The sequence below is a fragment of the Elephantulus edwardii genome, unplaced genomic scaffold (genome assembly GCF_000299155.1).
Source record: "Elephantulus edwardii isolate Elephantulus edwardi_28Jun2011 unplaced genomic scaffold, EleEdw1.0 scaffold00030, whole genome shotgun sequence".
Lineage (NCBI taxonomy): Eukaryota > Metazoa > Chordata > Mammalia > Macroscelidea > Macroscelididae > Elephantulus > Elephantulus edwardii.
The window spans coordinates 17,069,973-17,096,897 of NW_006399780.1; the positions used below are offsets into that span (position 1 = coordinate 17,069,973).

The 26,925-nt window shown below is 43.0% G+C and overlaps 1 protein-coding gene across 1 annotated transcript; it reads right to left on the reverse strand.

The window, feature by feature from the left end:
• Nucleotides 1–18,710: 18,710 nt before the first annotated feature.
• Nucleotides 18,711–26,346, reverse strand: KRT84 (keratin 84). Its single transcript, XM_006883854.1, has 9 exons — nt 25,795–26,346; nt 24,097–24,305; nt 23,376–23,436; nt 22,760–22,855; nt 21,684–21,848; nt 21,406–21,531; nt 20,718–20,938; nt 20,229–20,260; nt 18,711–19,084 (listed from the first exon to the last, which is right to left on the reverse strand). The coding sequence occupies exons 1-9, from the start codon at nt 26,344–26,346 to the stop codon at nt 18,711–18,713; spliced, it is 1,836 nt and encodes a 611-aa protein (XP_006883916.1).
• Between the last annotated feature and the right edge of the window lie 579 nt (nt 26,347–26,925).

Here is a 26,925-nt window from a genome sequence, read left to right on the forward strand (position 1 = left end):
CTGAGCTGGGCTTTGCTGACACAGCTTATTCAAATTGGGCATTGCCCTCCAATTCCGCTGGTTTTCTATACTTTTGTTGGGTATGCAAATCTACCACCTCCTGGTGTTGGGACCCAACTCTTTCGGTCTTCTGGTCCCATAATACTTTCTGTGACTTCTACAGGGCATGATTCAGCGACTGTTTGCCAGAGGATGTGCTGGATGAACTCACCCTCCTCCAGTGGACTCCCTGCTCAAGGAACCTTTCTCCCCAACCAGGAATCCATTACCTCCCAGCTGTGCTCACAGGCCCTTCTGTAGGCAGCACCCCTTGTGAATTTGTGTTTCTCATGACTGTTATAGACTAGAGAAGATGCTCAATCAACACAGAGCCTCTAATTTCAGAATTGAACCATATCAATGGTTTTGACCACTGTCAGTTTTGTTGCACTGTGTGGCTTACAGGTGGCTATGCTATGGAAAGCTATGTCATCAGTATTTCAAACACTCCAGTCTCTTCCTTCACCCACTTGATTTTTTCCATTACTTCTTGCAAGGGGAGGGAGATCTTTGCTCAAACATCCCCTCTCAAAGAGGTCTCCTAGAGCCTTCTGTTAAAATGAAAACTGCCCCCCTGCACCTCTAGACTTGTCTTGATTGTTGTTTTTGCTGTGTGCTGTCAAATTGATCAGACCCATAGCTGACCCTCCTGTGAGTTTTCAGAGGCAGTAAATCACATGGGAGAAGATTGCCAGTCCTCCCAAAGGGCAGCTAGTTGGTTTGAACTGCAAGCCTTTGGGATTGCAGAACAGTTTCTTGATTGGCTAATTTATATCTATTTCTTCCCCCTTTCTTGCTCATGCTATTTAATGTCTTCTGTACTCCTATTGTTGTTAGGTGTCTTTTGGTTGGCACCAACTCCTCGTGGTCCCATGAAATATTGCTTGGGCCGGTGGCATCTTCCTGATTATGGCTACATTTGAGCCCATTGTTGCGATCATTGTGTTAATCCATCTCATTGAAGGTCTTCCTTTGCCCCCACTGACCCTCATGCTTTACTGAACATAATGTTCTTCTCCAAGGATTGGTTCTTTTTGAACACGTGTCCAAAATAAGTGAGAGGAAGTCTTGCCATCCTCACTTTTTTTTTAAATTTAGTTTGTTTATTTTTCATTTCAATGAACATCTACAGAGATTTTGGGATTCCATTCATTCATTGTTGCACCCTTCTCCCTGCACAAACCCCGCCCCCCATCCCCCATTTGCTCCTCTCCTTGAAGAGTCTTTTAAAGAGTATTCTGGCCACATTTCTCCCAAGAAAGATTTGTTTATCTGGAAGTCTATGAATATCAATAGCCTATATTAAAAGATGTGGTGCTGGAGAGAAGAGTACTGAATATACCATAGACTGCTAGGAGAACAAACAGGTTCATTCTAGAGAGGGTCCTTGGAGACAAGGATTCTGAAGCTTTGTCTGACATACTTTGGACATGTTGCAAGGAGGGACCAGTCCTTGGAGAGACTGCCATGCTTGGGAGGGTGGAGGGACAGTGCAGGATAGCAAGACTCTTGATGAAATGGATTGACTCAGTGACTGGGGTAATGAGGATAAGTGCGTCAGAGACAATAGATGGGCATAGGATATATCAGGGTATAGGGCTGTTGTACATAGGGTCGTGATGAATTACAGTTGACTTGACAGCACATAACAACAACAACAACATAGTAACAGTACATTTCAAAGACATCAATTATTCTTTGGTCTTCCTTATTCATTGTCTAGCTTTCACATGAATATGAGGCAACTGAAAATACCAGGACTTGGATCACTTTATAGTAACCTACCTATTATATTAGTAATAACCTACTTATTATATTAATAATCTTTCCAATCTGCTAGCTGGATAATGAATAAGGATGAATAAATGAATAAGGATGACAGAAGAATTGATGCCTTTGAGCTGTGGTGTTGGTCAGAGACAATAGATTGGCATAGGATATATCAGGGTATAGGGCTGTTGTACATAGGATTGTGATGAGTTACAGGTGACTTGACAGCACATAACAACAACAACAACAACAACATATTAACAGTACATTTCAAAGGCATCAATTATTCTTTGGTCTTCCTTATTCATTGTCTGGCTTTCACATGAATATGAGGCAACTGAAAATACCAGGCCTTGGATCACTTTATACTAACCTACTTATTATATTAATAATCTTTCCAATCTGAGAGCTGGATAATGAGTAAGGATGAATAATGAATAAGGATGACAGAAGAATTGATGCCTTTGAGCTGTGGTGTTGGAGAAGAGCAATGAACATCCCATGGACAGCCAAAAGAACAAATAGATATGTCTTGAAGAGGGTGTGCTCAGTGCTCTTTGGAGGCAAGAATGATGAGGCTTTGCCTCACATACTTTGGACATATTGCTAGGAGGTGCTATTCCTTGGAGAGGACATGATGCTGGGAAGGGTGGAGGGTCGGCAAAGGAGAGGAAGACCCTCGACCAGGTCGATTGATGTGGTGACTGCACAATGGGCTTTTGTGTGTTAGGAAGTGTGAGGAGGGCGCAGGATAGACCAGGGTTCAGCTCTTTTGTTTATAGAATCACTATGAGTCGGACTCGATTTGATGACGCCTAACAACAATAATTTATTGTATTTGTTGATTATTATCTACCCGCTTTAAAGTGTAACTTTCAGAATTAACAATAATTTTTGTCCATTTTGTTCATGAATAGATCTCAAAGCATTTAGAACAATAATGGGAATATAGTAAATGGTCAGGAAATATTTGTTGGCTTATTGAATGGATGAATGAGTGGGTCTCTTGGGTGGTTTACGTAGTGAATGTTTAGCAGAAAATATCACCTCATGAGATGCTTTGATCCTTGAATGCTGAGCAGCACCCTGGTCTGAGGGCTGTGGAGCCAGATTCCCATGGCTAACTCCTACTTGAAGGCTGTTGTTTTCTGTACGCAATGGAATGCAAACCAACAGAGGATGGTAAAAAGGGCTGTGTTGACCTAGAGAGGAGGTGGGTTTCTTTCTAAAAGTTGCTGTTCATTGTTGAAATATTTGTATCTTAAATACAATTTTTGAGAGAAAAAAATCATTAAAAAGTATTTTGGGCTTTTTGTCAGGAGGTGCCAGTGTTTAGAAAAAGATATCATGCAGGGAAATGTGGAGGGTCTGAGAAAGAGGAAGACCCCAGCACGGTGGACTGACATAGTGACTGTGTCTGTGAGCATGGTGGATGAGGACGGTGCCAGATAGGGCAAGGTTCCCTCTATTGGTCATGGGATTGCTATGAGTCACTGGGGACTGGGTGGCACCTAACAACAACCACCAGAAACAACAAGCCCTCTCCCTTTAGCAACCCATCTTCCACATCTTGCTGCGAAGTCTTTGAAAGGCCTCTGCAGGGGCTCTTCTGAAGTGGTGGCCAGCAGAGGGCAGCAGACTTCCACAGGTGGCCTGGCGGGAGGATGCACTCACGGAAGGAACATACTAGGGAAAGCCTGTGGGGTTCAGAGCTCCAGGGCTGTGGACACCGGATGGGTCTTCTGACACTCCACATCCGCCCCTATCTTGTAGTGAGGTGGTTGAGCTGCCTATAAAAGTACAAATGGCAGTAATAGCTATCACTGCCACTGTTAAGGCAATTGTTAGGTGCCACAGAGTTGTTTCTGACTAATTATCACTCTATTTATTATGTACAAAAGAATGAAATGCTGCCTGGTGTTTAAGCACATTGCTGCAGCCACTGTGTTAATCCCATAACTGCTATTTATTGTTCACCCATTGTGTGCCAGGTTAAACGCTATAACTACCCTATAACTATATCATTGCACAAGTAGGAACCATTTTCCCATTTTGGACAGAAAAAAGTTTACTGAGATTTGCAGGAGGAAGAGTGCGGTGGTAAAAAGTGTAGACCTGTAGTTGGAGGTCTCAATTTCTGCCATTTACTTAAACCTGCCGTGCACCTTAGTTTTGTCATTGTCATATGGGAAATAAATAACACTACATAAATGTGGTGGTGGCCCAATGAAGGGTGGTGACCAAGTAGTAATGAGTTGTGCTGCCAGCCCAAAGGCAGATGGTTCAAATCCACCAGCTCCTCCATAGAAGAAAAATGGAAAAAAATCCCCTATGTGATTTACAGCCTCTGAAAAGTCAGTGGAGGATCAGCTGTGAGTCAATTCCAAATCAATGGCTCCTAAAAACAACAACCACATAAAGTTATTGAAAGAATTACATGAATTTTTGTTGCGTACTGTTGAATCAGGACCGACTCATAGCTGAGCCTTCACTGGGTTTTCAGGGCAGTAGATCGCACAGGAGGAGACTGACCATCCTTCTCCGGTGGAGCAGCTGGAAGATTTGAACCGTGTGCTCTTGGTTTAATGGTGCAATTCCTTACTACTAGGCCAACAGAGCTAAGAGCATGAAAATTAAACCACGAAAAACCACTTGCAACATTGCTTGGTTCAATATATGGTAAGGATTATTATTACCATTGGTCACTAGCTGGTAAGTTGTTGTTGTTATTGCTGTGCGTCATCAGACCAGTTCCAAATCACAGTGACCCAATATACAATGGAACAAAACACGCCCTGGCCAATCCTCATAACCCCTGCTGTGTTTGAGCCCATGATTGTAGCTACTGTGTCAGTCCATCTTGAGTGGCTTCCTTTTTTTTTTTTTTTAAATGAACCTCTACTTTACCAAGTCCCTCTCTAGGGACTGATTCCTCTTGTTAACTTGTTCAAAGTACTTGATATGAAATCTTGTTGTCTTCATTTCTAGGGATCATTCTGGCAGCACTGTAGTCATTAGAAGACTGGCATGCCAGAGATCATGGGTTTAAACTCTGTGCCACCTTCCACATAAATGCTTTGCTTTGCTGAGACAAAGGAGCAGGAAATACTGACATCCAGATTTCTGGAGGTAAAGGTCTAAAGTAATTTCTTCCCTTGAATAGGTCCCCAGGCTAGGATCTTGTTCCAGAAAAGCCTCGGAAGATCAGCTTCTGACTAGGTCTGAGACTTGGACTGCTCCCTGTGGAAGTAACCAAACAGACTTGAGATACTCATGACCAGCTTCAGGGGGCATGGATTGGGTCATTTAGACTCCCTGAACTGTTTCCTGATATACATTGCCCTGTTCAATCTCTCTATGCCCTGTCCTGAAAGACCAATAGTGGATGGAGTCTTGATTCTGGTGTAAAAAGACAAGAGAAAAAAAAAAAAAAAGGAAAGAACTTGATTTCTATAATAATGGATTTCAACTTTGAAAGGATCCTTAGTTCAAACAGCTCTGTGAGCTATCTACCTAGAACATATCCTTATTGGACTTATATAGCTCCATGACTGGAGTTTCACTACTTCCAATATCAGCCCAATCCATTGTTGTTCACTTCCAACTGTTGGAAAAAATTTTATCTTTTGTGAGTTAAACTGAATCTCTCTGTGATATCCCCAATGCCTAGCTCAACCTTCTTGGGACTGTCCAGAGAAAGCCCACCCTCTCCACTTGCACTCTTTAAAGAGCCTCCTCCCTGGGAAGGGGGACAGGGAGATGCAGAGACAAACGGTATTGAGTTCTAGGATGGTCGTCAGATGACATGCTGTTGTAGTTTATCCATTGACATTCTTTATTATTGGTTGATGGGTATACTGTCCTAATTGTTAACAATTTTTACTACCCTTCTGAGTTTTTAACCCAGATAGGAACAGACCTCTTCTCTTGAGACATCAGAGCCTTTGGCCCAAAAGGGTTGGTGATATGGTGATATCAATAAAGTTAGTGAGATCAGTTAGGAGGGCTGTTTTATAGGAAAGGAGATTTAAAAAAAAGGAGGGAGGGATGGAGAAAGAGAGAGAGAGAGAGAATGATGCCAATACAGAAGAAAATACAAAAGAAAAGTTGATAGATTGTCCACCAATCCTAACGCCATGCTTCTCCTCATAGAGCCCTGCCTCTGGGATAATCTGCTCTGCATACAGGTTGAAAAGGTATGGAGATAGGACACATCCCTGGTGTACACCCTTCCCAATTTTGAACCATGCAGTGTTGCCCTGCTTTGTTCTGACAACTGCCTCTTGGTCCAAGTATAGGTTTTGCATTGTTGTTGTTATGTGCCGTCGAGTCGCTTGCGACTCATAGCGACCCTATGTTCAACAGCCCTAAACCCTCCTCTATCCTGTGCCAATCTCACTGCCTCTGACACATCCATCCCGATTACCCCAGTCACTGAATCAATCCACCTCATAGAGGGTCTTCCCCTCCTGCGCTGTCCCTCCACTCTGCCCAGCATGATGTCCCTTTCCAAAGACCTGTCTCTCCTTACAACATGTCCAAAGTATGTCAGGCGAAGCCCCAGAATCCTTACCTCCAAGGAGCAGCCTGGTTTAACCCTCTCTCGGATGAATCTATTTGTTTTCTTGGCAGTCCATGGTACATTCAGTGCTCTTCTCCAGCACCACAGCTCAAAGCCGTCAATTCTCCTTCTATCCTCCCTAGTCATTGTCCAACTCTCTGATGCATAACAAGTGATTGCAAAAACCATGGCCTGTATCAGGCGCACCTTAGTCTCCAGAGAGACACCATTGCTCTTGAGTACTTTAGAGAGGTCCCTAACCGCAGACTTTCCCATTGCAATACATTTTGATTTCCTGGCTACTGGTGCCAAGAGTGTTGACTGTGGAGCCGAGCAAACTGAAGCTGTGAATAATCTCAATCTCTTCACCATCCATCCTGATGCTACCGATTGGTCCAGTGGTGAGAATTTTTGTCTTCTGGACATCGAGCCTCAGTCCATATTGAAGGCTGCAGTCCTTGACCCTCTGCAGTAAGTGCATGAGGTCCTCCTCAGTTTCAGCGAGCAGAGTGGTGTCATCTGCATAACGCAGATTGTTGATAGATCGTCCACCAATCCTAACGCCAAGCTTCTCCTCATAGAGCCCTGCCTCTGGGATAATCTGCTCTGCATACAGGTTGAAAAGGTATGGAGACAGGACACATCCCTGGCGTACACCCTTCCCAATTTTGAACCATGCAGTGTTGCCCTGCTCTGTTCTGACAACTGCCTCTTGGTCCAAGTATAGGTTTCGCATTAGCACGATTAAATGTTCTGGGATTCCCATTCTTCTCAGAGTCAGCCACAGTTTGTTAATACAGAAGGGAAAAAAACACTAAGAATGTCTGTTAGCCTGTTACTATGATCTCTAGAAGAGAGTTATCCTGAATTTGTTTTGTCACCAAATTCTTACCAGGAGATTGACTGGCAACCAGCATTGCCAAGACAGTGGCCAGCAGGGGGAGCAGGAAGGATGTGTCTACCTTTGAACATGAATGTGAGTCACTCTAACCAAATCAGACTTGTGCCTTGAATATGGTAGTCTGGCTTTTCTTGGGAAGAGCTTAGTTTAACCACTTCCTTATGTCCCAATCAGTCTTTTCAAAATTCAATTGTTCTACAAATACTTAACTGAAACTTCCTGGGAACCTGACACTGATCTAGGTTCTGAGGATATAAGGATAGACCTGAAAGACAAGATCCTCATCCCAGTGAAGCGTATATTCTAAGAGGAGAGGTCAGACAACAAACAAGAAAAATCAAAGAGCAGACACAATAACACCAGAGCCTGATTATTCAGGACCTTGACACTTCTCTACCTCCTGCAGAAGTTCCTGGCTGAAGTCTGTCCTTCCATTTATCTAGTGTCTGTTGACCATGAGATATGAGATAAAAACAACAACAACAACAACAACAACCTTTTTCTCCAAGCCTATGACTTTTCTTTTGATTTCCAGAAGTAGTGCCTTTTTTTTTTTTTAGAGTGGAAGTTATAAATTTGGATGAAATCCACTTAACATTTTTTTTTAAAATTGTGCTTTTGGTGGCCTGAGAAATCATTGCCTAACTCAAGATCACAAAGATTTTATTCTACAAGTTTTATAACTTTAGAGTTTACATTACTCTATGATATAGTTTAAAAAAATCTATAAAAATGTGTTATCCTTTTCTGTATTACTGTACTTGTTTTGAGTTTTGCATATATGCCCATTGGGGATATTAGAGTATGGTTTTCTTATAATGTCTTGAGCTGGTGTTGGTATCAGGTAATGGTGGTTTCTTAAAAAGAATTGGGAAGTTTTCCCTTTCATTATATTTTCTGGAAAAGTCTGTTAAATTTTTCCTCTGATGTTTAGTGTAATTCCCAAATGAAAGTATTTGAGCATGAGATTTTTCTTTCTTGGAAAGTTTTAACTTTCATATGCAGTTACTTTAATAGAGATATTCTGGTGACATGATTTATAAAGTGCAGTGTAAAATAAAAATGTGGAATTCCTTCTTAAAAATGATTAAGAATTTCAAGGCAACCAGAAGAAATAGATATTTCCCAGTTGCTGCTACTGACTGATCTAAAAGGAAGCACAGTAGAGGATCCTAGAAAGAGCAAGAGGAAAATGGAACATAACTAAAAATCATAAACAAGGACTCATTTTATTTGATCTTATAGAGACTGGTAGAACCGTCAAGAACCGGTAACTCTTTGAGCCTGGTACTGAATTCACTCCTGTGGCTCAACTTTCAGCCAAACAATGGATAAGCCAGGTGCACAATAATGCTGGAAGGTACTCATTCAGTCAATCATACAAGAGTATAAGGGTAATAGGTGCTTAGGAAGAAAGCTTAGAAGGCAGAAATAGATAGGATAGAATAAGAATAGGCTAAAAGGATGAAAGGAAACAAGACTCACAAGGAGGAAATGGGAAGAGTGATGTTACAATGTGAGGATTGTAATTAAAGCCATACAACAAAATCTACAGATGATTGAGTGGAAAAACAACTCCTCTGTAAACTTTCATTCAAAACTCAATAAAAAGAAATGAAGTAAGATGAAGATTTTAAAAAAGCTAACATCCAGAACTGACTTTCTTTGGGTTTCTGAGGCTCTAAATTGCACAGGAGGAGATGGCCCATTTTTGTCCAAGGGTGGATTTGAATCTGCCAGAGGCATGGCTGTTGAGTTTGCAGCACAACTCCCTGTGGACTGTGCCATCAGAAGTGGCATGTAAAAAAAACCAAACCAAAAGAACAAAAAACAAAGCACCCCAAAACTGAAAAACCAGAAAGCTAATTTCTTTCTAATGTAGTTGTTAGGTACTGTTGAGTCAAGTATGACTTATAGTGACCCTATGAACAACTAATCTGAACTCTGTCCTTTCCTATGTCATCCTCACACTCTTTGACATACTTGAGCCCATTGCTGCAGTCACTGTGTCAATCCATCCGGGTTGATGGTCTTCTTTTTTTTCACTGACTCTCCACCTTTCCAAGCATGATGTTCCTCTCCAAGGAATAGCCTCTCTTAGCAACATGTCCAAAGTATATGAGATGAAATTTTATCACCTTTGCCTCCAGGGAGCATTCTGGCTGCACCCTCTCCAAAACATATCTGTTCTTTTGACAGTCCATGGGATATTCAATATCCTTCTCCAACACCACAGCTCAAAGGCATCAGCTCTTCATCTTTATTCATTGTCCAGCTCTCAGATGCATAACAAGTTATAGAAAAGATCATGGCTGGAACCAGGCACACCTTAATTTTCAAACTAGCATCATTGCTCCTCAGTAATTTGGAGAGATCCCTGACTCTAGACTTTCCCATAGGAAATCATGTCCTGATTTTCTGACTGCTGGTGTGAAGGGTGTTGATTGCGGATCCAAGAACAATGAAATGGTTACAGTTTCAATCTTTTCTCCATCTATCATAATGTTGCTCTCTGTGCAGTGGTGAGAATTGTTTTTTTCTTGACATTAAGATGTAATACATATTACAACAATGAATGAATGAAAATCCAAAGCCTCTGTAAATTTTCACTGAAATTAATAACAAATTTAAATTAAAAAAAAAGAATTAAGTTAGAGTAAGGATGGCAATGGAACCACCTTACCTCTGTAACTTGATTTGTGCCACTATTAGAACCTCTACTCAGAATATTATTGCTTTTCAATTTTTGACTCATGCACTTTTAACTTGTTAGTTAAATTTGTATCTTCTAGGCTGCAACACTTCCATGATACATCTTCAAGGATATGAACATGTATGGCTAAGCACAATTGATAACAGTGCATCTAAATTCCAAAATCAATCTCCATAATAGTCTATGTGTTTCCTACTGCCAAGGGGCCCCTTTAGAGTAGTGAGAGAAGACATTCATCCTGAAACCCACAGTGTTCCTTTTCAGCAGGAAGTAGTAAGAGAATACGCCATCCCCTTTTCCTTATGAATCGGGGTGAAGTCTTTCTCAGGGAGGAGGGATAGGGAATGGCAAGGGATACACTGACAAAAGAGATTAATCAGAACTGGCTTTGACAAGCACTGTGGCAATTGGACAATTAAAACAGACATTGGGGGGGAAGAAGAACGAACTGGGGAGGAGGGTGGAGAAAAGTGCAACAATGAATGAATGAAAACCCAAAATCTCTGTAAATGTTCATTAAAACTAATAAAATTTAATAAAAAAAGATGTAATACATATTTAATGAAGGCTTCAGTCTTTGATCTTCCGCAGCAAGTTTTTCAAGTCCTCTTCACTTTCAACAAACAAGATTGTGTCATCTGTATAACATAGGTAATTTATGAGTCTTCCTCCACTCCTGATTCCACATTCTTCTTCTTAGAGTCCAGCTTCTTGAATAATTTGCATAGCATTCAGATTGAATAAAAGTATTGAGAAAGGATACAACCCTGACACCTATCTTTCTTAAATTTAAACAATTGGTGTGCTGTCAGGAGGGACTAGTCCTTGGAGAAGGGTGTTATGCTTGGAAGGTTGAAGGGTCAGTGCAGGAGAGAAGGACCCTGGATGAGATGGATTGACACAGTGACTGTGGCAATGGGATCAAGTGACTGTGCCAGAGATGGTTAGGTTGGCTCAGGATAGGGCAAGGTTCAGAGCTGTTGTTCATAGGATCACTATCAGTCATAGCAGACAGCACCTAATAACCACAATATTCTCTTGCTCTGTTCACACAACAACCTCTTGGTCTAGGAGTAGTATTCACATAAGCACAATTAAGTGTCCTGAGATTCCCACTCTTCTTAATGCTAGCCATAATTTGTTATTGTTCACAGAGTCAGATGTCTTTTTATAGTCCATAAAACAGACATTTTCTGCTATTCTTTGCTTTCAGCTGGGTTCTATCTGACATCAGCAATGATATCTCTGTTGCCAAGGCCTCTGCTCTAGCCTTTTTTTAAATGATCTTAAGCAGTATTTTGCTTGTATGTGTTATTAATGGTATTGTTCTATAGTTTCCACATTGGGAACAAATATGAATCTCTTCCAGCTACTTGGCCAGGCAGCTGTCCTCCAAATTTCCTGGTATAGACTAGTGAGCTTGTCCAGGGCTGCATTCATTCTTTGAAACATGTCAGTTGGTATTTCATCAATTCCTTGGGCCTTACTTTTTTGGTAATGCCTTCAGTGCAGCTTGAACTTTTCCCTTCATTACCTTGGTTCCTAATCATATGGTACTTCCTGAAATACTTCAGTGTTGGCCTATTCTTTTTGGTACCATGATTCTATGTATAAACCCTCCATCTTTAGATGCTTCTTGAGTCATTCAGGATTTTGCCAGTAGCATCTCTAGGTATTGCAACTGAAGACTTGGATTTGTTCTTTGGTTCTTTCAATTTAAGAAATGCTGAGCAAATTCTTCCCTTTTTATTGTCCAAGTTCACCTCTCTGCACATTCCATAATAGTACTTTGCTTTTTCTTTTTGAGCTTCTCTTTGAAATCTTTAGTTTAGCTCTTTTACTTCAGCATATCTCCCCTTTGTATTGGCTTCTGGATCCTCTAGTGCAATTTTCAGGGTCTCTTTTTTTTAAAAAAAATTATTATTAATTTCAATGAAAATTTATAGAGACTTCATATTTCTATTCTCTGTTTCTCCCCTCCTAACCCTCTCCCCTCAGGGTCTCTTTTGACATCCTCTTTCATTGTAATGACCTTTTGTGCTCTTCATGGCTGTTATCTTTGAGGCCATCCCATAACTCATCTCTTCTTCGATCATTGTTATTCAGTGTTTGGAATTCAAACCTGTTTTTAAGATGATTTTTAAAAATAGGCTCAAGTTTATAATTTGGTCTCATGGGCTTGGCTCAATTTTCTTTAGCCTCAATATGAACTTGCACATGAGTAATTGATGATCTGTTCCAAAGTAAGCAACTGGCCTGATTTTGACTGCTGATATGAGATTTTCCAATGATTCCTTCCACAGATGTGTATAGTCAGTCTGATTTCTATACAGTCCGTTTGCTGAGGTCCATGTGTAAAGTCACTGTGGATTTTTTTTTGTCACTGTGTTTTTTGAAAAGGTATTTGTAATGAATAAATCATGGGACATACACAATTTGATCGTTCTTGTTTTGGCTTCACTTCTGTCACCAAGTCCATGTTGTTGTTGTTTAATGCTGTTGAGTCGTAGACGACTCATAGTGAGCCAATGAACGAACAGTCTGAGCACTGTTCGTACATAGAGTTTCCAGAGGCAAGCCATTTTGGAAGTGGATGCCGCTCCTGCTTCCAGGCTTGATTTAGTCGGGAAGCTCCAGCCAACACTGTCCACCATGGGTGCCCATTACCACGACTGGCACATCACTGTCACAGGCTTCAGCATCACAGCAACCACGAGTTACCTCTGTACAGCAACACACAGACCAGTGCTATACCACCTAGAAGAATGCTTGACAGGAAGACAATTTGCACCAAGTCCATAGTTTTTTTTTTTAATATGGAACACTTCTTGCTGATCTTCTCTGTATCGTTCCAATTTTAGTATATGTGCTGCCGAAGCGAGCACAAGTCCATACTTTCCAAACTACTATTCCTTCTTCATGATTTCTAACTTTTGCATTCTAGTCACCAGTTATCATTAACATAGCTTGATAGTATGTTTGGTCAATTTCGGACTACAAACTTTGGTAAAAATCTTAAATTTACTCCTCTTTGGCTTTGTTGTTGTTATGTGCCATCAAGTTGACTCTGATTCATGGTGACCTCATATACAACAGCTCTGAATGCTGCTATATCCTGAGCCAATTTCATTATCTCTGACACACCTACCACATTACCTCACTCACTGAGTCATCTGGGGTCTTCCTCTCTTGCACTGTCCCTCTACCCTCCCAAGTATGATGTCCCTCTCCAAGGACTGATCCTTCCTTGTAACATGCACAAAGTATATCAGATAGAGCTTCAGAATACTTACTTCCAAGGACTAGCCTGGTTTCACTCTCTCCACGATGGACTTGTTTTCTTAGCAGTCTGTGTTATATTCATTACTCTTCTCCAACACCACAACTCTAAGGCATCAGTTCTCCTTGTATCATCCTTAATTATTATCCAGCTCTCTGATGCAAAGCAAATAATTGCAAATACCATGGCCTGGATCAGGCATACCTTAGTCTCTAGATTGATATCATTGCTCTTCAGTACTCTGAAGAGGTTCCTGACAACAGATTTTCCAAGTACAATTTGTCTTTTGATTTTCCTAGCTGTTGGTACCAAGAGTGCTCATTGTGGAGCCAAGCAAGCTGAAGCTGTTAAGAACTGTACAGCAACACACAGACCAGTGCTATACCACCTAGAAGAATGTTTGACAGGAAAACAATTTGAACCTGGCCTGAGGTCTGTGTAAGAATATTTGTTTTCTTGATATTGAGTTTCAATTCATATTGAAGGCTGTAGTCCTTGACCTTCTGCAGCAAATGCCTCAGGTCCTTCTCAGTGCAAGGCTGTGCCATCTGCATTACACAGGTTGTTGATGAGTCTTCTTCCAATCTTGATGCCACTTTTCTCCTCATAGAGCCCAGCCTCTAGATGATCTGTTCTGCATATAGATTGAAAAAGCAAGGAGATAGGATGTATCTGGCTTATAGTTTTCCTGATTCTGAACCATGTAGTGTTTCCTTGCTTTGTTCTGACGACTGCCTCCTCATCCAAGAATAGATTTTGCATAAGCACAATCAAGTGTCAAGTGTTCTGGGATTCCCATTCTTCTCAGAGTTACTCACAGCTTGTTGTTTGAATACTAGCCACATTAACAGAGCTTCCTTTTATGTGTATGTATAACAACCTTGTACTTTAGGATAGAATTTGAAATTGTCTTTTTATGCCATTCTGCTCATGGTTTTCATTCCTGATATGGTATACCATGTGATTGATTAGAAGTGGCCAAAGCCACTCATCTCACCAATGCCTAGAATGCCAATGTTCATGAACTCCATTACATTTTTATCTACTTCTAGTTTTCCAACATTCATATTTTATGCATTCCATATCCCAGCTCCTATTGGATGTTTGCAGTGGTTTCTCTTCATTTTGATTGGCTTATAATCTGGGATCTATCTCCAATACTATAACTGTCTATGTTCCTTTATTGTTTATAGTGTTTTCAGTGGCCTGCTATTTAAGAAGTGCTTGGCCAATCTTGTTTCCTAGTCTGTCTTCATCTGGGAGCTATATTAAAACCTGTCCGCCATGGGTGACCCCACTGGCATATGACACACTGGTGGCACAGCTTTCAGCATCACAGCAACCCACAAGTTACTTCAGTACAGTATACTGACAGACAAGTGTTGCACTCATAAGAACAATGATAAATAAGCAACAAATATACGTAATCTATAAAGTAATTAGCAACATGCAGATCATACAACAGACTGACAGATGAATCTTATAGTTTAGGAGGCTCCAAGTCCAAATCCTAGGCACCAGCTCTAGGGGAAGGCTTTCTTCCTGGCAGTTTTGGAGGAAAGCCCCTTGCCCCTGAGCTTCTGCTCCTGGATCATCTTCACAAGGTTTAGTGTCCCTGCTCTGACAGCAAATCAGGAAGATGGAAATTATGGTGCAGGGGCCACGTGAGGCCAGTGGCAGCATGACAGGATGGGCCCATGTGGGGAGGCCCCTGCGGCCCTTGGGTCTAGTGTGGAACACAGCATCCTGTATTCAGCTGAGACATCACCCTCACCTGGGATGTTATCCTGCTGTGCCAGCCAGCTGTGCTTCTCTGCTTGGAAGGCTCCAGCACCCACGCAGGGGCTCATCCTGTCATCTATCCTGTTCTTTCTAATGATAACAAGAAAAAGACTTTCAAGATGGTGGACAGAAATCAAGAAATAATGCATGAGGCCTTTCTATGTGTAGGGTGTTGTGTGATGTACAAGTTGCTCAGCCTTCAAGTGAGGTCTGGTTTTGGCTTATCTATTGTATCTTGAATGAGTTTTTGTCTGGGATTTTTGTTTCATTTAAGTCGTCAGACTTTTGGGTATAAAGACATTTTAATATTCTTTTGGTATCTGTAGGGTCTGTAGAAATTGCCCCTTGTTCATTCCTAACTACTGCCATTTTTATCCTCCTCCTTTTTTTTTCTTACTCAGTTTGGTTACTGATGAATAAATACTATTAATCTTCTGAAAGAACAAATGTTTTATTTCATTAATTTTATCTAATTTTTGATGCTTTAGTGCTTTTAAACATCACTATTTTATGCTTGTATAGTTATTTCATTTTAAACATCATTATTTTATGCTTATAGAGGTAACTCGTGGTTGCTGCAATGCTAAGCATTGTGCCACTGATGTGTCAAATGCATTAATGGTTACCCATAGTGGACAGTGTTTGGTGGGGCTCCCAGAAAAACAGGCTTGGAAGTAGGAGTGGCATCCACTTCCAAAATGGCTTGCCTCCATCAACTTTATGAACTTGGAGAAAAGGTGAAGGTTATACAAGTGTCCAGGTCTTTCATTCATAGGGTCACTTTGAGTCATCTATGACTCGACGGCACTTAACAACAACAACAACAACAACAACAACAACAACAACAACAACATTTTATGCTTGTGTATTTATTTCCTTTACCCTCTGCTTTTCTTGTGTTTAAATTATTATTCTTTTTTTCTGATTTCTTAAGGGAAAAGCTTAGCTCACTGATATTGAGCATTATTCTGTTGATGTTGATGTTGTTGTTGTCTGAGTATGTGTGTGTGTGTCTTTTCACATGAGATGAGGGAGGTGGTCAGGAGCCCTTAGAAGCAGGCCACATAGGCTGATGAGTCTAGGGTCAGGCATGCCTTCAGTATGAACAGAACAACATGAAAGCCCTTTGGGTGCTGGATAAAATCTGGCAAGCAAGCATTTTCCCAGAACATGTCTAAAGGGTAGTAGGTATTTGCTGTATGACTGACAAGGTGATATGCTGAAAGTGAGGTGCTTAGAAGGGGTTGTTGTTTGTTGTTGTGTACATTGAATCAGAACTGACTCATAGCTGACCCTCTGGTGGGTTTTCAGAGGCCATTTAACTGCACAGGAAGAGATTACCCATCCTTCTCCTGCAGAGAAGCTTGTGGATTCAGACCACGTGCCTTTGGGATTGCAGCACAGATTCTCACCAGTAGAAAGGTAGTGTGGAAGGGGTTGTTGTTGTTGTTGTTTGGTGCCATCAAGTCATAGACGACTCATAGCGACCCTATGAACGAAAGGCCTGAGCACTGTTCATACATAGTTTCCAGAGGCAAGCCATTTCAGAAACAGATGCCACTCCTGCTTCCAGGCTTGGTTTAGTCAGGAAGCTCCAGCAAACACTGTCCACCATGGGTAACCATTACCACGTTTGGCACATCAGTGTCACAGTGGTCAGCATCACAGCAACCACGAGTTACTTCTGTACAGCAATGCACAGGCCAGTGCTATACCACCCAGAAGAATGTTTGACAGGAAGACAATTTTAACTTGGCCTGAGGTCTGTGCATTTCTGTACAGAAGTAACTCATGGTTGCTGTGATGCTGAACACTGTGACACTGATATGCCAAATGTGGTAATGGTTACCCATGGTGGACAGTGTTTGCTGGAGCTTCCTGACTAAACCAAGCCTGGAAGCAGGAGTGGCATCCATTTCCGAAATGGCTTGCCTCTGGAAACTATGTATGAAACAGTGCTCAGGCCTTTCGTTCATAGGGTCGCTATGAGTCATCTACGACTCGACGGCACCTAACAACAATAACAACAACATAGAGCTATGTTGGCCTAGTGGACAGAACGTTATGCTACCAAGCTGAAGGTGGTGTAGAAGGGGTTATAGGAGAAAATGTTTAAGCATACCACACAGGGTTTGTATGCCATTTTAGGGACTTTTGGTTCTTTCTGGTAGGAAATAGGGTACCATCAAGGATCATAGAGAATTAAAAGCCACAATCAGTTTTCTGTGAGGAAATCAGAAATCCAGATCTCTCCAGCAGCATAATGACCTTATGTATCACAGTGTATTAGAGGAGAACTGAGCTCTACAAGGTTTTCTTAGCTGTAATCTTTATGGAAATGGATCACCAGACCTTTCTTCCACAACACTGCTGAATGAGTTTGAACCTTTAACCTTTCAGTCGGTAGGGGAGTGCAAACCAGTTAGAAGCTAAGCAAACTTTGCCACCCGGGGACTTTTAGCATCATGGTAAGTGAATTCGATAAGGATAAGAGTAGGGGTCAGAAACATGAAGTGGTCCCTGCAATGATCTCAGAGGAGCTGGATGGGGTGGGACCTGAGGAAAAGATGGAAGGTCTTACCTTGGCTGAGAGGAGGACATATATAGGTGTGAGTCATACTTGGAGAGAAACAGCCTACTTGGCCCTTGCTTTCAGAGGCTTTTCTATGTTTCTTCTCCCTTATGGGCCGTCTTACCTTCCCGTTCAGGGAAGAGTGTGACTCCTCTCTTTTCACTGTCACCCCTGTGCCCACAGCACTAGGTTCTGCCCTTGTCAGGTCCCCAGGAGGTTAGGCTAACTGGCTGGAGTATAGGAGACCACTAACCCCAGCCCCAGAGTGATCCAGAAGGAGAAGGCAGAGTCTTTAAGGAGTTAGGTTTGCCAGTTTATTGAAAACCCAAGAACGTAAAGAGGAGTATGAACAAGTACCCTGCCCTCACTCCCAGCCCTCCCTGGAGTGTAGGCTGCAGGGAGTAGGGAGGGCTGGGCCTCACACCACAAGGGACAGGGGTACCTGGAGTGTGGCAGAGAGCCCACTTTTTTACCTGCACCCCACCCACCTTTGGACTCACAGGCCCGAATTAAACCAACAACCCAGGAAAAGAAACACCTTGGACAGGCACCACTGCATCGAGAGCCATCTGGGAGGAACTAGGGGCCCTTTGTCCACCAGGGACTTTGGAGCCTTATGGATTTGAAGAGAAGGGAAGAGAGCCTTCTCTGGAAAGGCAAAGAGAGGGCAATAAAGGGTGGTGGGTTAAAGAGTTCAAATATGGATGGTCAACTCCCCATTGCCCAATTAGTCTAGGCATTGAAGTGATGCTGATGATGTCCACTCTTCTTCTTTTTGGCTTTGAACTGTTCCTTTTCTCCCCTGAGGATTGTTTTTGAAATTCTAATGTCTATTAAATTAGCATTTCTCAAGACTGATTAGCTGGATTGTAATGAGCGATCCAAAGGAAGAAAATGGGAGTTAGAGGCCCTGGGTAGAGCATTGACATTATTTTTGGCCATGAGGCTGAGCAGAGTAGTGACTTCCTGGCTGGGCTAGAGGCTGGAGACTTGGCAGACACTAAGTCCATGGGCCTGGGGCGGGGCGGCGGAGTGGGGGTGGGGGGAAGCAGGGGAGGTCGAGTTCGTTCCTCTTTAGGCTGTGGCTGGCTCTTAGTACTTGGCCCTGCGGGAGGTGGTGGTGGAGACGAAGTGGACGCTGGAGCCACGGCTTCCGCGGCCGCCACTGCAGCTGCTGAAGCCTTCCTTGGTGGGCAGAGGACAGGGGACACTGGGCACGCAGGTCTCGCCCACAAGCACCGAGCCGGCCCTTGTGCCTGCACCCAGCCGGTCCCCATAGGCCCCAACCAGCCGGGCCCCACTCAGGCTCGAAGCACAGGTGCTGCTGGATGTCTGGACCCCGCTGTAGGTGCGCTGGCCGCCGAGGCAGCTGCTGCTGGAGAAGGCCCCCGCGCCGCTGCGTGAGGCGGAGCTGGAGCCGAAGGGCTCTGGGCAGCACACCACGGCGCCCCGGGAGCTGCTCACGGCTGCGGGAGGAGAAGGTGTCAGAGTGGTCGTCCTCCAGGGGCAGAAGGATTTCTGCAAATTAGCCAGATGTTTGTGTATCTACTCAGGTTGACTATGGAGGAGATATCCTAAACTGTGTCTGGGAGGGTAGGAAGCTGAGGTAGATCATATATATAGATGTAGTATTAATTATTTAAATGACAATTAATTCTGTTGTGTCCCTTGGAGTCCTCATATGTTCATCTATATCAACGCACAAAAATTCCCTGGAATCCTAACGCCTCCCCCGCCTTATCTACCAGCTCCACTCTTATTTGTAGCCCATCCTCTGGTCTCCCCCTATTAAACCTGGTTTGGAACAACCCTCCTCTACAGAACTCTTCTTCTTTCTTCTTACAGAATCCTCCCTGCTATCTGTGATGTCCAGCCTTTCCTGCTGCTTCCTGCTTTGTGGGAGCGCTCTTTGATGCCTACCAGGGACTCTTAACAATCTCATCCACCAACTCTAGCATTCAGTTCTGCTGCTTTCTTGTGTACATTTGTGATTTTGGAGTCTTAAACCTATGTTTGAATTCTGGCTGTGTCATTGATTAGCTTTGTGACTTTGGGCAGATCCTGTATTATCTCTGGATGAACTGGGATCCCACTGCCTGCTCCTCTCTCCAGGGACTTGCCTTCTGAGGAAAGACAGTAATTTTAAAGAGTCAAAACTTGCACTTTGTGCCTCTACTCCACTGTGCCCAGTACAGGGTCCTGCATACCTTGGGCATGACCAGTGCTTTGATTGGCATCAGCAGCAGGCGAGACTTCTGTCCAGCCTTGTGCCCTCCTGCGCTGTCAGTGGTGAGAGAAATCACTTTCAAAGGCCCTACCATTCTTTCCTTGGCCTTTACCCTTGAAGTACAAGGCCACTCAGAGCAAGAAAGGCTGACTCCCTCCTGGCACTTTCTTCTACCTTGAAGCTCCTGCAAGGCATTCTGAATGCTTCACTCTGGAGAGAGTGGGCTCTTGGAAAATCTCAGGTCTTGGATAAGAATATGCTCTCTTCTCCCATGTCTCTCAAACCCAGTACTGCCCTCTTCTTGGCAGGTTCCTGGCCCCTTGGGAGTGTCTGAGCAATTTGGAGAGAAATTTATGAAAAAAGATAAGATGTAAGTTTCTTACATATGTTCACAGGTCCAACACCTTCACAGATCCTGGAGAGAGGAAGAAACAAAGTCAGTTTACAAGCACTGTTGTTCTCAGAAAACCTGCTTGCTACGAAGGGCTTTCTTGACTAATGGATCAAGTGGGCCAGACACTTCCACTTCTGGCAGTACATATGTCTGAGCTTTGAAAAACTACATGCTCCTGGGCACCAAAACTATTGAAGTAAAATATTTGAGGAAATGTAGTGTTGTGTTTTTGAACAAATTAGCTAACTCAGCAAAAATACTCTATTATTCTGGTATAATCTGTTCAAACTTGCATTTTGGGGACACATGTCTAGAGTTTTCTTTTAATGCCCTGTTAAGGTCAACCTCAGACTGATATTTACAGCAAGAGAGTGTTCATTTCAGTAACTTTTCAGCAGATTCTCCCTGGCCCCATTAGTCAGTCTTTCTAGATGCCTAAGTCTGATGTCACCTCCTTTTGCTGCACTGAGCCACTCACCGGCTCTCCTCGCCCTCCAGCAGCTGTCTGTAGGTGGCGATCTCGATATCCAGACCCAGCTTAACATTCATCAGCTCCTGGTATTCACGCAGCTGTCTTGCCATGTCCTGCTTGGCCTGCTGCAGGGCACACTCTAGATCGGCCAGCTTGCACTTGGCGTCATTGAGGGCTGTCTCACCCTGCTGCTCTGCTTCAGCCACTTCGGACTCCACCTTGGCTCGCTGCAGGGAGGGCAGACTGCTTTGGTAGAGGCCAGGGAATCCCCAGGTGGGAGTAGAAACTCTGCTTCCTTCTGATAGAAACACAGCTGGTGCCAAGTTCGGACTAGAGTCTCCTGTGGCTACTTTCCTACAGATTGGTGACTTTGTAGTATGCTTTCCCCCTCCTATTTCCCCATCCTTTGACTTCCCTCCCTTTCTTCCTTTCTTGCTACCTCAAGACCCAAGAAGTCCAGAATTTTTTTTTCTTTCTGTCTCATTTTGCCTCTCTGAACCTGTTCCTGGTTCTTCCTTTTAAATTATAGGTCATCTACCTTCTTCCACATTTTCCTCCAGAAAACCTTAGTAGACTAATTCCTCCAGCCTACTGTTTGAGTCTTGGTGGTCTCCTTTATATCCTCAGACTTAGGGCTCCACAAAGCTTAGAGACCTGTCTCTCTTCCACCAAGGCCTTCCTCTCATTTTCTCACCTGAGCCTTGGCATGCTCGATCTCTGCCTTCAGCCTCTGGATTAGACGGGTCAGCTCATTGATCTCATTCCGTGTATTACGCAGATTGTCACAGTGCTGGCCAGCTGTCACCTGCATCTCTTCATACTGAAGGGGGAGGTGTGCCAGAGGTTCAAATATCAGGTCAAGGCCACAAGCATCACTGAATTGTGGATCTCAGATCTCTGTTGGACCCATGCTGTTGTAGATGAGTCTTGCCCCCAGGATTGCTACAGCCCTTTCAAGCCTCCCCTGCCTACCTTGCTCTGGTACCAGGACTCAGCATCAGCCCGGCTGCGCCTGGCAATCTCTTCATACTGGGACTTGATATCAGCAATGATCCCATCAATGTTCAGATCCCGGCTATTGTCCATCTTCACAATGACTGAGGTCTCTGAGATGTGTGACTGCAGCAACTGGATCTCCTGTATTGGGAGACAGACAGGCTCAGAGCTTCTTTTAATGACCTGAATTGGGATCCAACATCCCCCATGTCCCCAGTACATCAAGATATTAAGAGCCGAGAGCATTGCAACGAGTTCTTCCTCTCTGCCTTAAACCATAAAAAGATAGGTCTGAGAAGCAATTCTATTTTACTTTTGAACCCCTGTTATACCTTTTGGAAAAATCCTTTTATCATCCTCACCTAATACTCGCCTAACATTACTTAGATGAGTGTTAAAACTAGGAATTTGATGGAGGGAACAGAAAGCTTATGCACGCCAGGGTTTAAATTTCTTTTTAATTGTTCACAAAGCAACTTTGAGGACAATTAGGACCACAGATTGTTGAGACTTGACAAATATTATAGCACTTTCTTGGCTAAGAATTCCTACATTATGAGTCCTTAAGAAAACTGAGATCCTTGGAACTGGCCTTAAGGGAGGGAGTTTTCTTCAACCTTTCCACTCAGTGCTGAACTTGGTCTCTGGCTGGGTTTATAGCAGATCAAACAGATCTCTCATGAAGCAAAATATGGCAAGTTGGTTTGGTTTATTAAAATGAGAATGTACTTTTTAACTCCTGACAAATTAATTTTTCATAGTACTTAAGTTGATCAATGGGGCATACAGTTCTTAGAACTCAGTCATTGGATTGGCCAATAAGGGTTTGGATCATGTAGATCCAAGGAGTATATCCAAAGGCTTGAGGCAGGCTCTTGAGAAGTTTACTTGCCGTATTGTCTCTTCTTAATACACTAATGTATAGAATGTATAGATTTGAGTGAAAGAAAAGATGTTAATGTCATGTGTTTGAAAATGTGCCAGCCAAGAATATGCCCAATTCAGGCCAACCACTGGTTTCCAAGAATGATCCAGAGGGGCTAAGTCCTCACCTCCATGTACAGTATTTTCAGGAATTCCGTTTCCTGAGCGAGAGTATCCACATTGGTGTCTAGGTCAGATTTATTCAAGAAAGCAGTATCTACATCCTGCAAAAAGAAGAGAAGGATAAAATTCTCATTACCTTTCTTGTTTATTTTACCTTTCCTCTGTGGTAGGTCCAGAGATGGATCAGGCTATCAGGCCAACTCCGACAGGGCTTATGGGGAGGAGGTAAAGTCAGAATGTGGAGAAGAAGCTTAATGACTATTGCTCTTTTCCCGACTAGAGTGTGAAAACTCCCCCAGGGCTGCCAGATGCTTGCCCTCAGTCTAGTCTCAGTCCTGATATTTAATTAATGGAGATATTGAATAATGTAAGACTCTTCAAAAGTGTATGTGTATGTACATATTTAATTATTTTTTTACGTATACGCTTGTGAAGACCTAATCTTAAATAATCTGAGACCAAACCCAACCTTCGAAGGGATGCTTTCTTAATATCATGGGTTCTACCTATCTTTATCTGGGTAGTCCCAGATGCCAAAAGGCTGCCTGGAAGTTTACTGGGACATCTTGGGAACATTTGCCTGCTTGGAAGAGAAATGTTTCTGGGCCTGTTCTAACTTACCTTCTTCAGAGCCACAAATTCATTCTCAGCATTGGCCCGCAAGACCACTTCCTCTTCATACCTGGGATGGAAAGCATTAAAAGAGTGAGTTCTTGCTTTGCACTGACAGGTGGCTACTCCTGATTCCCCCAGTGGACCTCTTAAAACTTTCTTGTTTCAGTCAAAAGCAAAGCTCTGTTGCCATCCATTACATGTTCTTCTTTCTGCCACCTCTAGTACCTTTTAAGAGCCAATAACATTTGAGTGTTCCCAAATTCTTTTTACTTTCCCAAACTGGGATTTGATATCTTGAAATAGGAACCATTGCTATGCTCATCAATTAGAAAAGATTTATGCTTATTCTCTGGATCATACGGAAAGAGGGCTAATCTCAATATTGAACCTAATTATTATTTTTAAAACCAGAATCCATTTATTTCTTGGGCCAAGTCACCATCACAGGTAGAACTATGGGCCAAACACAAAACTTGTGCAATCAAACGGATTCTACACATAGTGATGGCCATCCGTCCTGTATTTAAAATCTTATTTATCAAGAACGATGGAGAAAAAGATTCCCTGTCCCACTTTCCATGGCACTGTCCCTACCCCTAATCTCAGGTTGCAGATTTTTAACTAACATTCAACCTGTTCCCTTCAACTACTCTTACCTGAGTGTGTTTGTTGTCATAACCCCCAGATATGCAGGAGACCCAACATGTATGATCTAGATGACACTCACTTCTTCTTGATGCCCTCAAGAACATCCTGTATATGGTTTCTCTCAGCCTCTAACCGGGCCCGTTCACTGGCTGCCGTGTCCAGCTGCTTCCGCAGAATGTTAATGTAATTCTCAAAGAGGGGCTCCAAGTTGCTCTTGGTGCATTTCTGCTCTTGCAGGAAGCTCCACTTAGTCTCAAGGAGCTTATTCTGCTGCTCCAGGAACCGCACCTAAGCCCACAGGGATAGAGAAATGACAGTTGAAGTGCTTGATATCATCACTCACCTGTTGACTAGTTCTTCAGATGGCTGGAGATGACTATCAAACAGATGTTGACATTACTCTTTCTTCTGTTGACTCTCTTGTCTCTAGGTAGAAACTGGAAGGGCTGGTCTGTACCCCTCTGCTCCTCCTCATGCTCAGCCAGGTTTATTATTACAAGTACAGGCTTGGCTTTTAAAATACTCGGGTATGTTTCTTTCCTTTCTACTCCTCTAAGTAAGGTTAAACTAACCCATCAACAAGTTAGAAAAGTTGTTTCTGCTTAAAATGATCCTTTGATGCTGCTCATTCCAACAGAGAATGAGGAGCAAGGTGAAGTGCATCTAGGGTGGGGTGGGACTTCATTGTATGGTACTAGAGGTGAGAATGGCCAGGTTAGAAACCATAGCTCCAATTCTATTGGCTGAGATTTGCAGTACTGTGGGGTAATGTAAAGATCGCTTGCTTCAATACTCTCATTTTGGAAATAAGAAAACGAAGCTTATGGATCAATTTCCATTCTCCAGCTTGTTGGAGACTTGGCTAGTAAGAAATCAGCTCTTTTGGATTATTCGCGTCAATGTTGGTCTCCTTGGACTTGAAGATCAGTGTTTACCAATGATCGATCGTTCTCTGCTATTGTTCCAAGCCTGCTCAATGTAGCTTGAGTCTTGTGGGTGGGGTTATGGATTCCCACCTTTATGGAATCTGAAGTGAATTTCATTTAAGCCTGGGAAAACCCCCTCCTTTTCCTTTTCGTTTGGCTCCAGATGACATGCTTTGTGAACTGCACTCTCTCTGTGGACTAGCTCATTTACCTGTGTTTCACAGCTTACAAGAGTTTACACTCAGATTGTGCCTACAATACTATATGCAGAGAATCAGAAGTAATCTGGGTTACTCAGACTCAGATAATAGACATTTCATATCAAACAACCCAGATTATAGAATAATTAGCTTTTTTAATACAAGATTACCCAGCTCTACTCTTTACTTTCCTAGACATGTGCAGAAGTTATTCCCAAGCCCAGAAGGCACAAAAATGTTAGAGAGAGAGAGAGAAAACCCCTTGAAGATCTCAACCCCAAAGATAAACATTCTAAACATCTACCAGCTAACCCCCGACTGGAATACTAAGGTTTCCAGCCTGTTTTGAGAAATATTTTAAAGTGGTGAAATGAATAGTAGGTCTTCCTTTGCTCAAGTGCTCTCAGGCTTGGCTCAATGCACTACTTTGCTCCAGATGATACAACCCTTGTCTTAATTTATTCCACCATGTGCTTTTCCCTCAGTTTTGTCATTATTCTGCAGAAAAATGGTCCAGAAATCTCACTCGGATGCCTTTTTTTTCACACCTGAAGAATCTGTGGTACAGTTCAGTTTTCCAGACCTTGAACGGAAAGAGGATCACAATGCATTTCTACCTTCACCATCCCAGAACAAGATTTTCATAGGTACCTTGTCGATGAAGGAGGCAAATTTGTTGTTGAGAGTCTTGATTTGCTCCTTCTCATCCGTTTTCACTCTCTGGGCATTGGGGTCAATCTCCAGGTTGAGAGGGGTCAGCAGGCTCTGGTTCACAGTCACTGCTGTGATAGATGGCGCTGCCGGGCCTCTGACTCCTCCAACTCGATAGCCAAAGCTGGGACCGCTGAAGCCATAGCCAAGGCTACTTCCAGCTCCAAACCCCAGACCAACACCACTGCAGGCACCAAAACCCAAGCCGACACCACTTCTGTCACCAAAGCCATAGGCCACCCTGCTTCCAGCACCGAAGCCAGCTCCACAGCGAACAGAATGAGGGCCTACGGCTGCTATCCGGGGTGGATATGATCCATAGGTGGTGACACTCCGACTACCAAAACCGCCCAGGCCCCGGAATCCAGGCCCACTCCTGCAGGAGGCAGGGCTGGCGTGGACGCGGTGCAAATTCTGGGGTGCCATGGCTGAGCAGGAGCTGAAGTTGCCCACTCGGTGACTGGAGCTGACTCTGTAGGAACGGCAAGACATGATGGCTTTCCTGGCTGGGAGCAAGAGAACAAGTGCCTAGCAGGTGAGCCGGAGCTAGGAGTCCCTCTGAGGCTAGTGGATCCCTCTTACCCTTTTATGTGTGAGGGTACCTGAGGATTGGCCCCATAAAAAGGAAAAAAAGCCATTTGGAGACATTTATGAGCTTGGGTAGTTAGCAGAAACTCTTCATGCCTATAACCTCTTCAGTAATGAGCTAATCTTAGACACACCTATTCTCATCAGGAGCAGGGCTATAATATCAAACCTATAAACATTAAAAACATATAAACACATAAACACTGTGGTTCTATTTTCCCCCATAAGTCTACCACAATTGCCATTATGAGGACATTAATTTGCTTTGATCATGAATTCAATGGGCTTTTTCACTAAGAAAGTGGCTAACCACCAGAAAGTTAGAATGGTAACAGCTCCAGCGAGAGGCTTTCAAATGAGGTATCTATACAGATACATCCCTAAAAAGGTCGGAGAGAGGGCAGAAGAGAGGCAGGGTCTACATAACTCCAAGTGAAAAGTGATAGAATAAAAATAAAGTTTATTGCATTACTGTGAATGGAA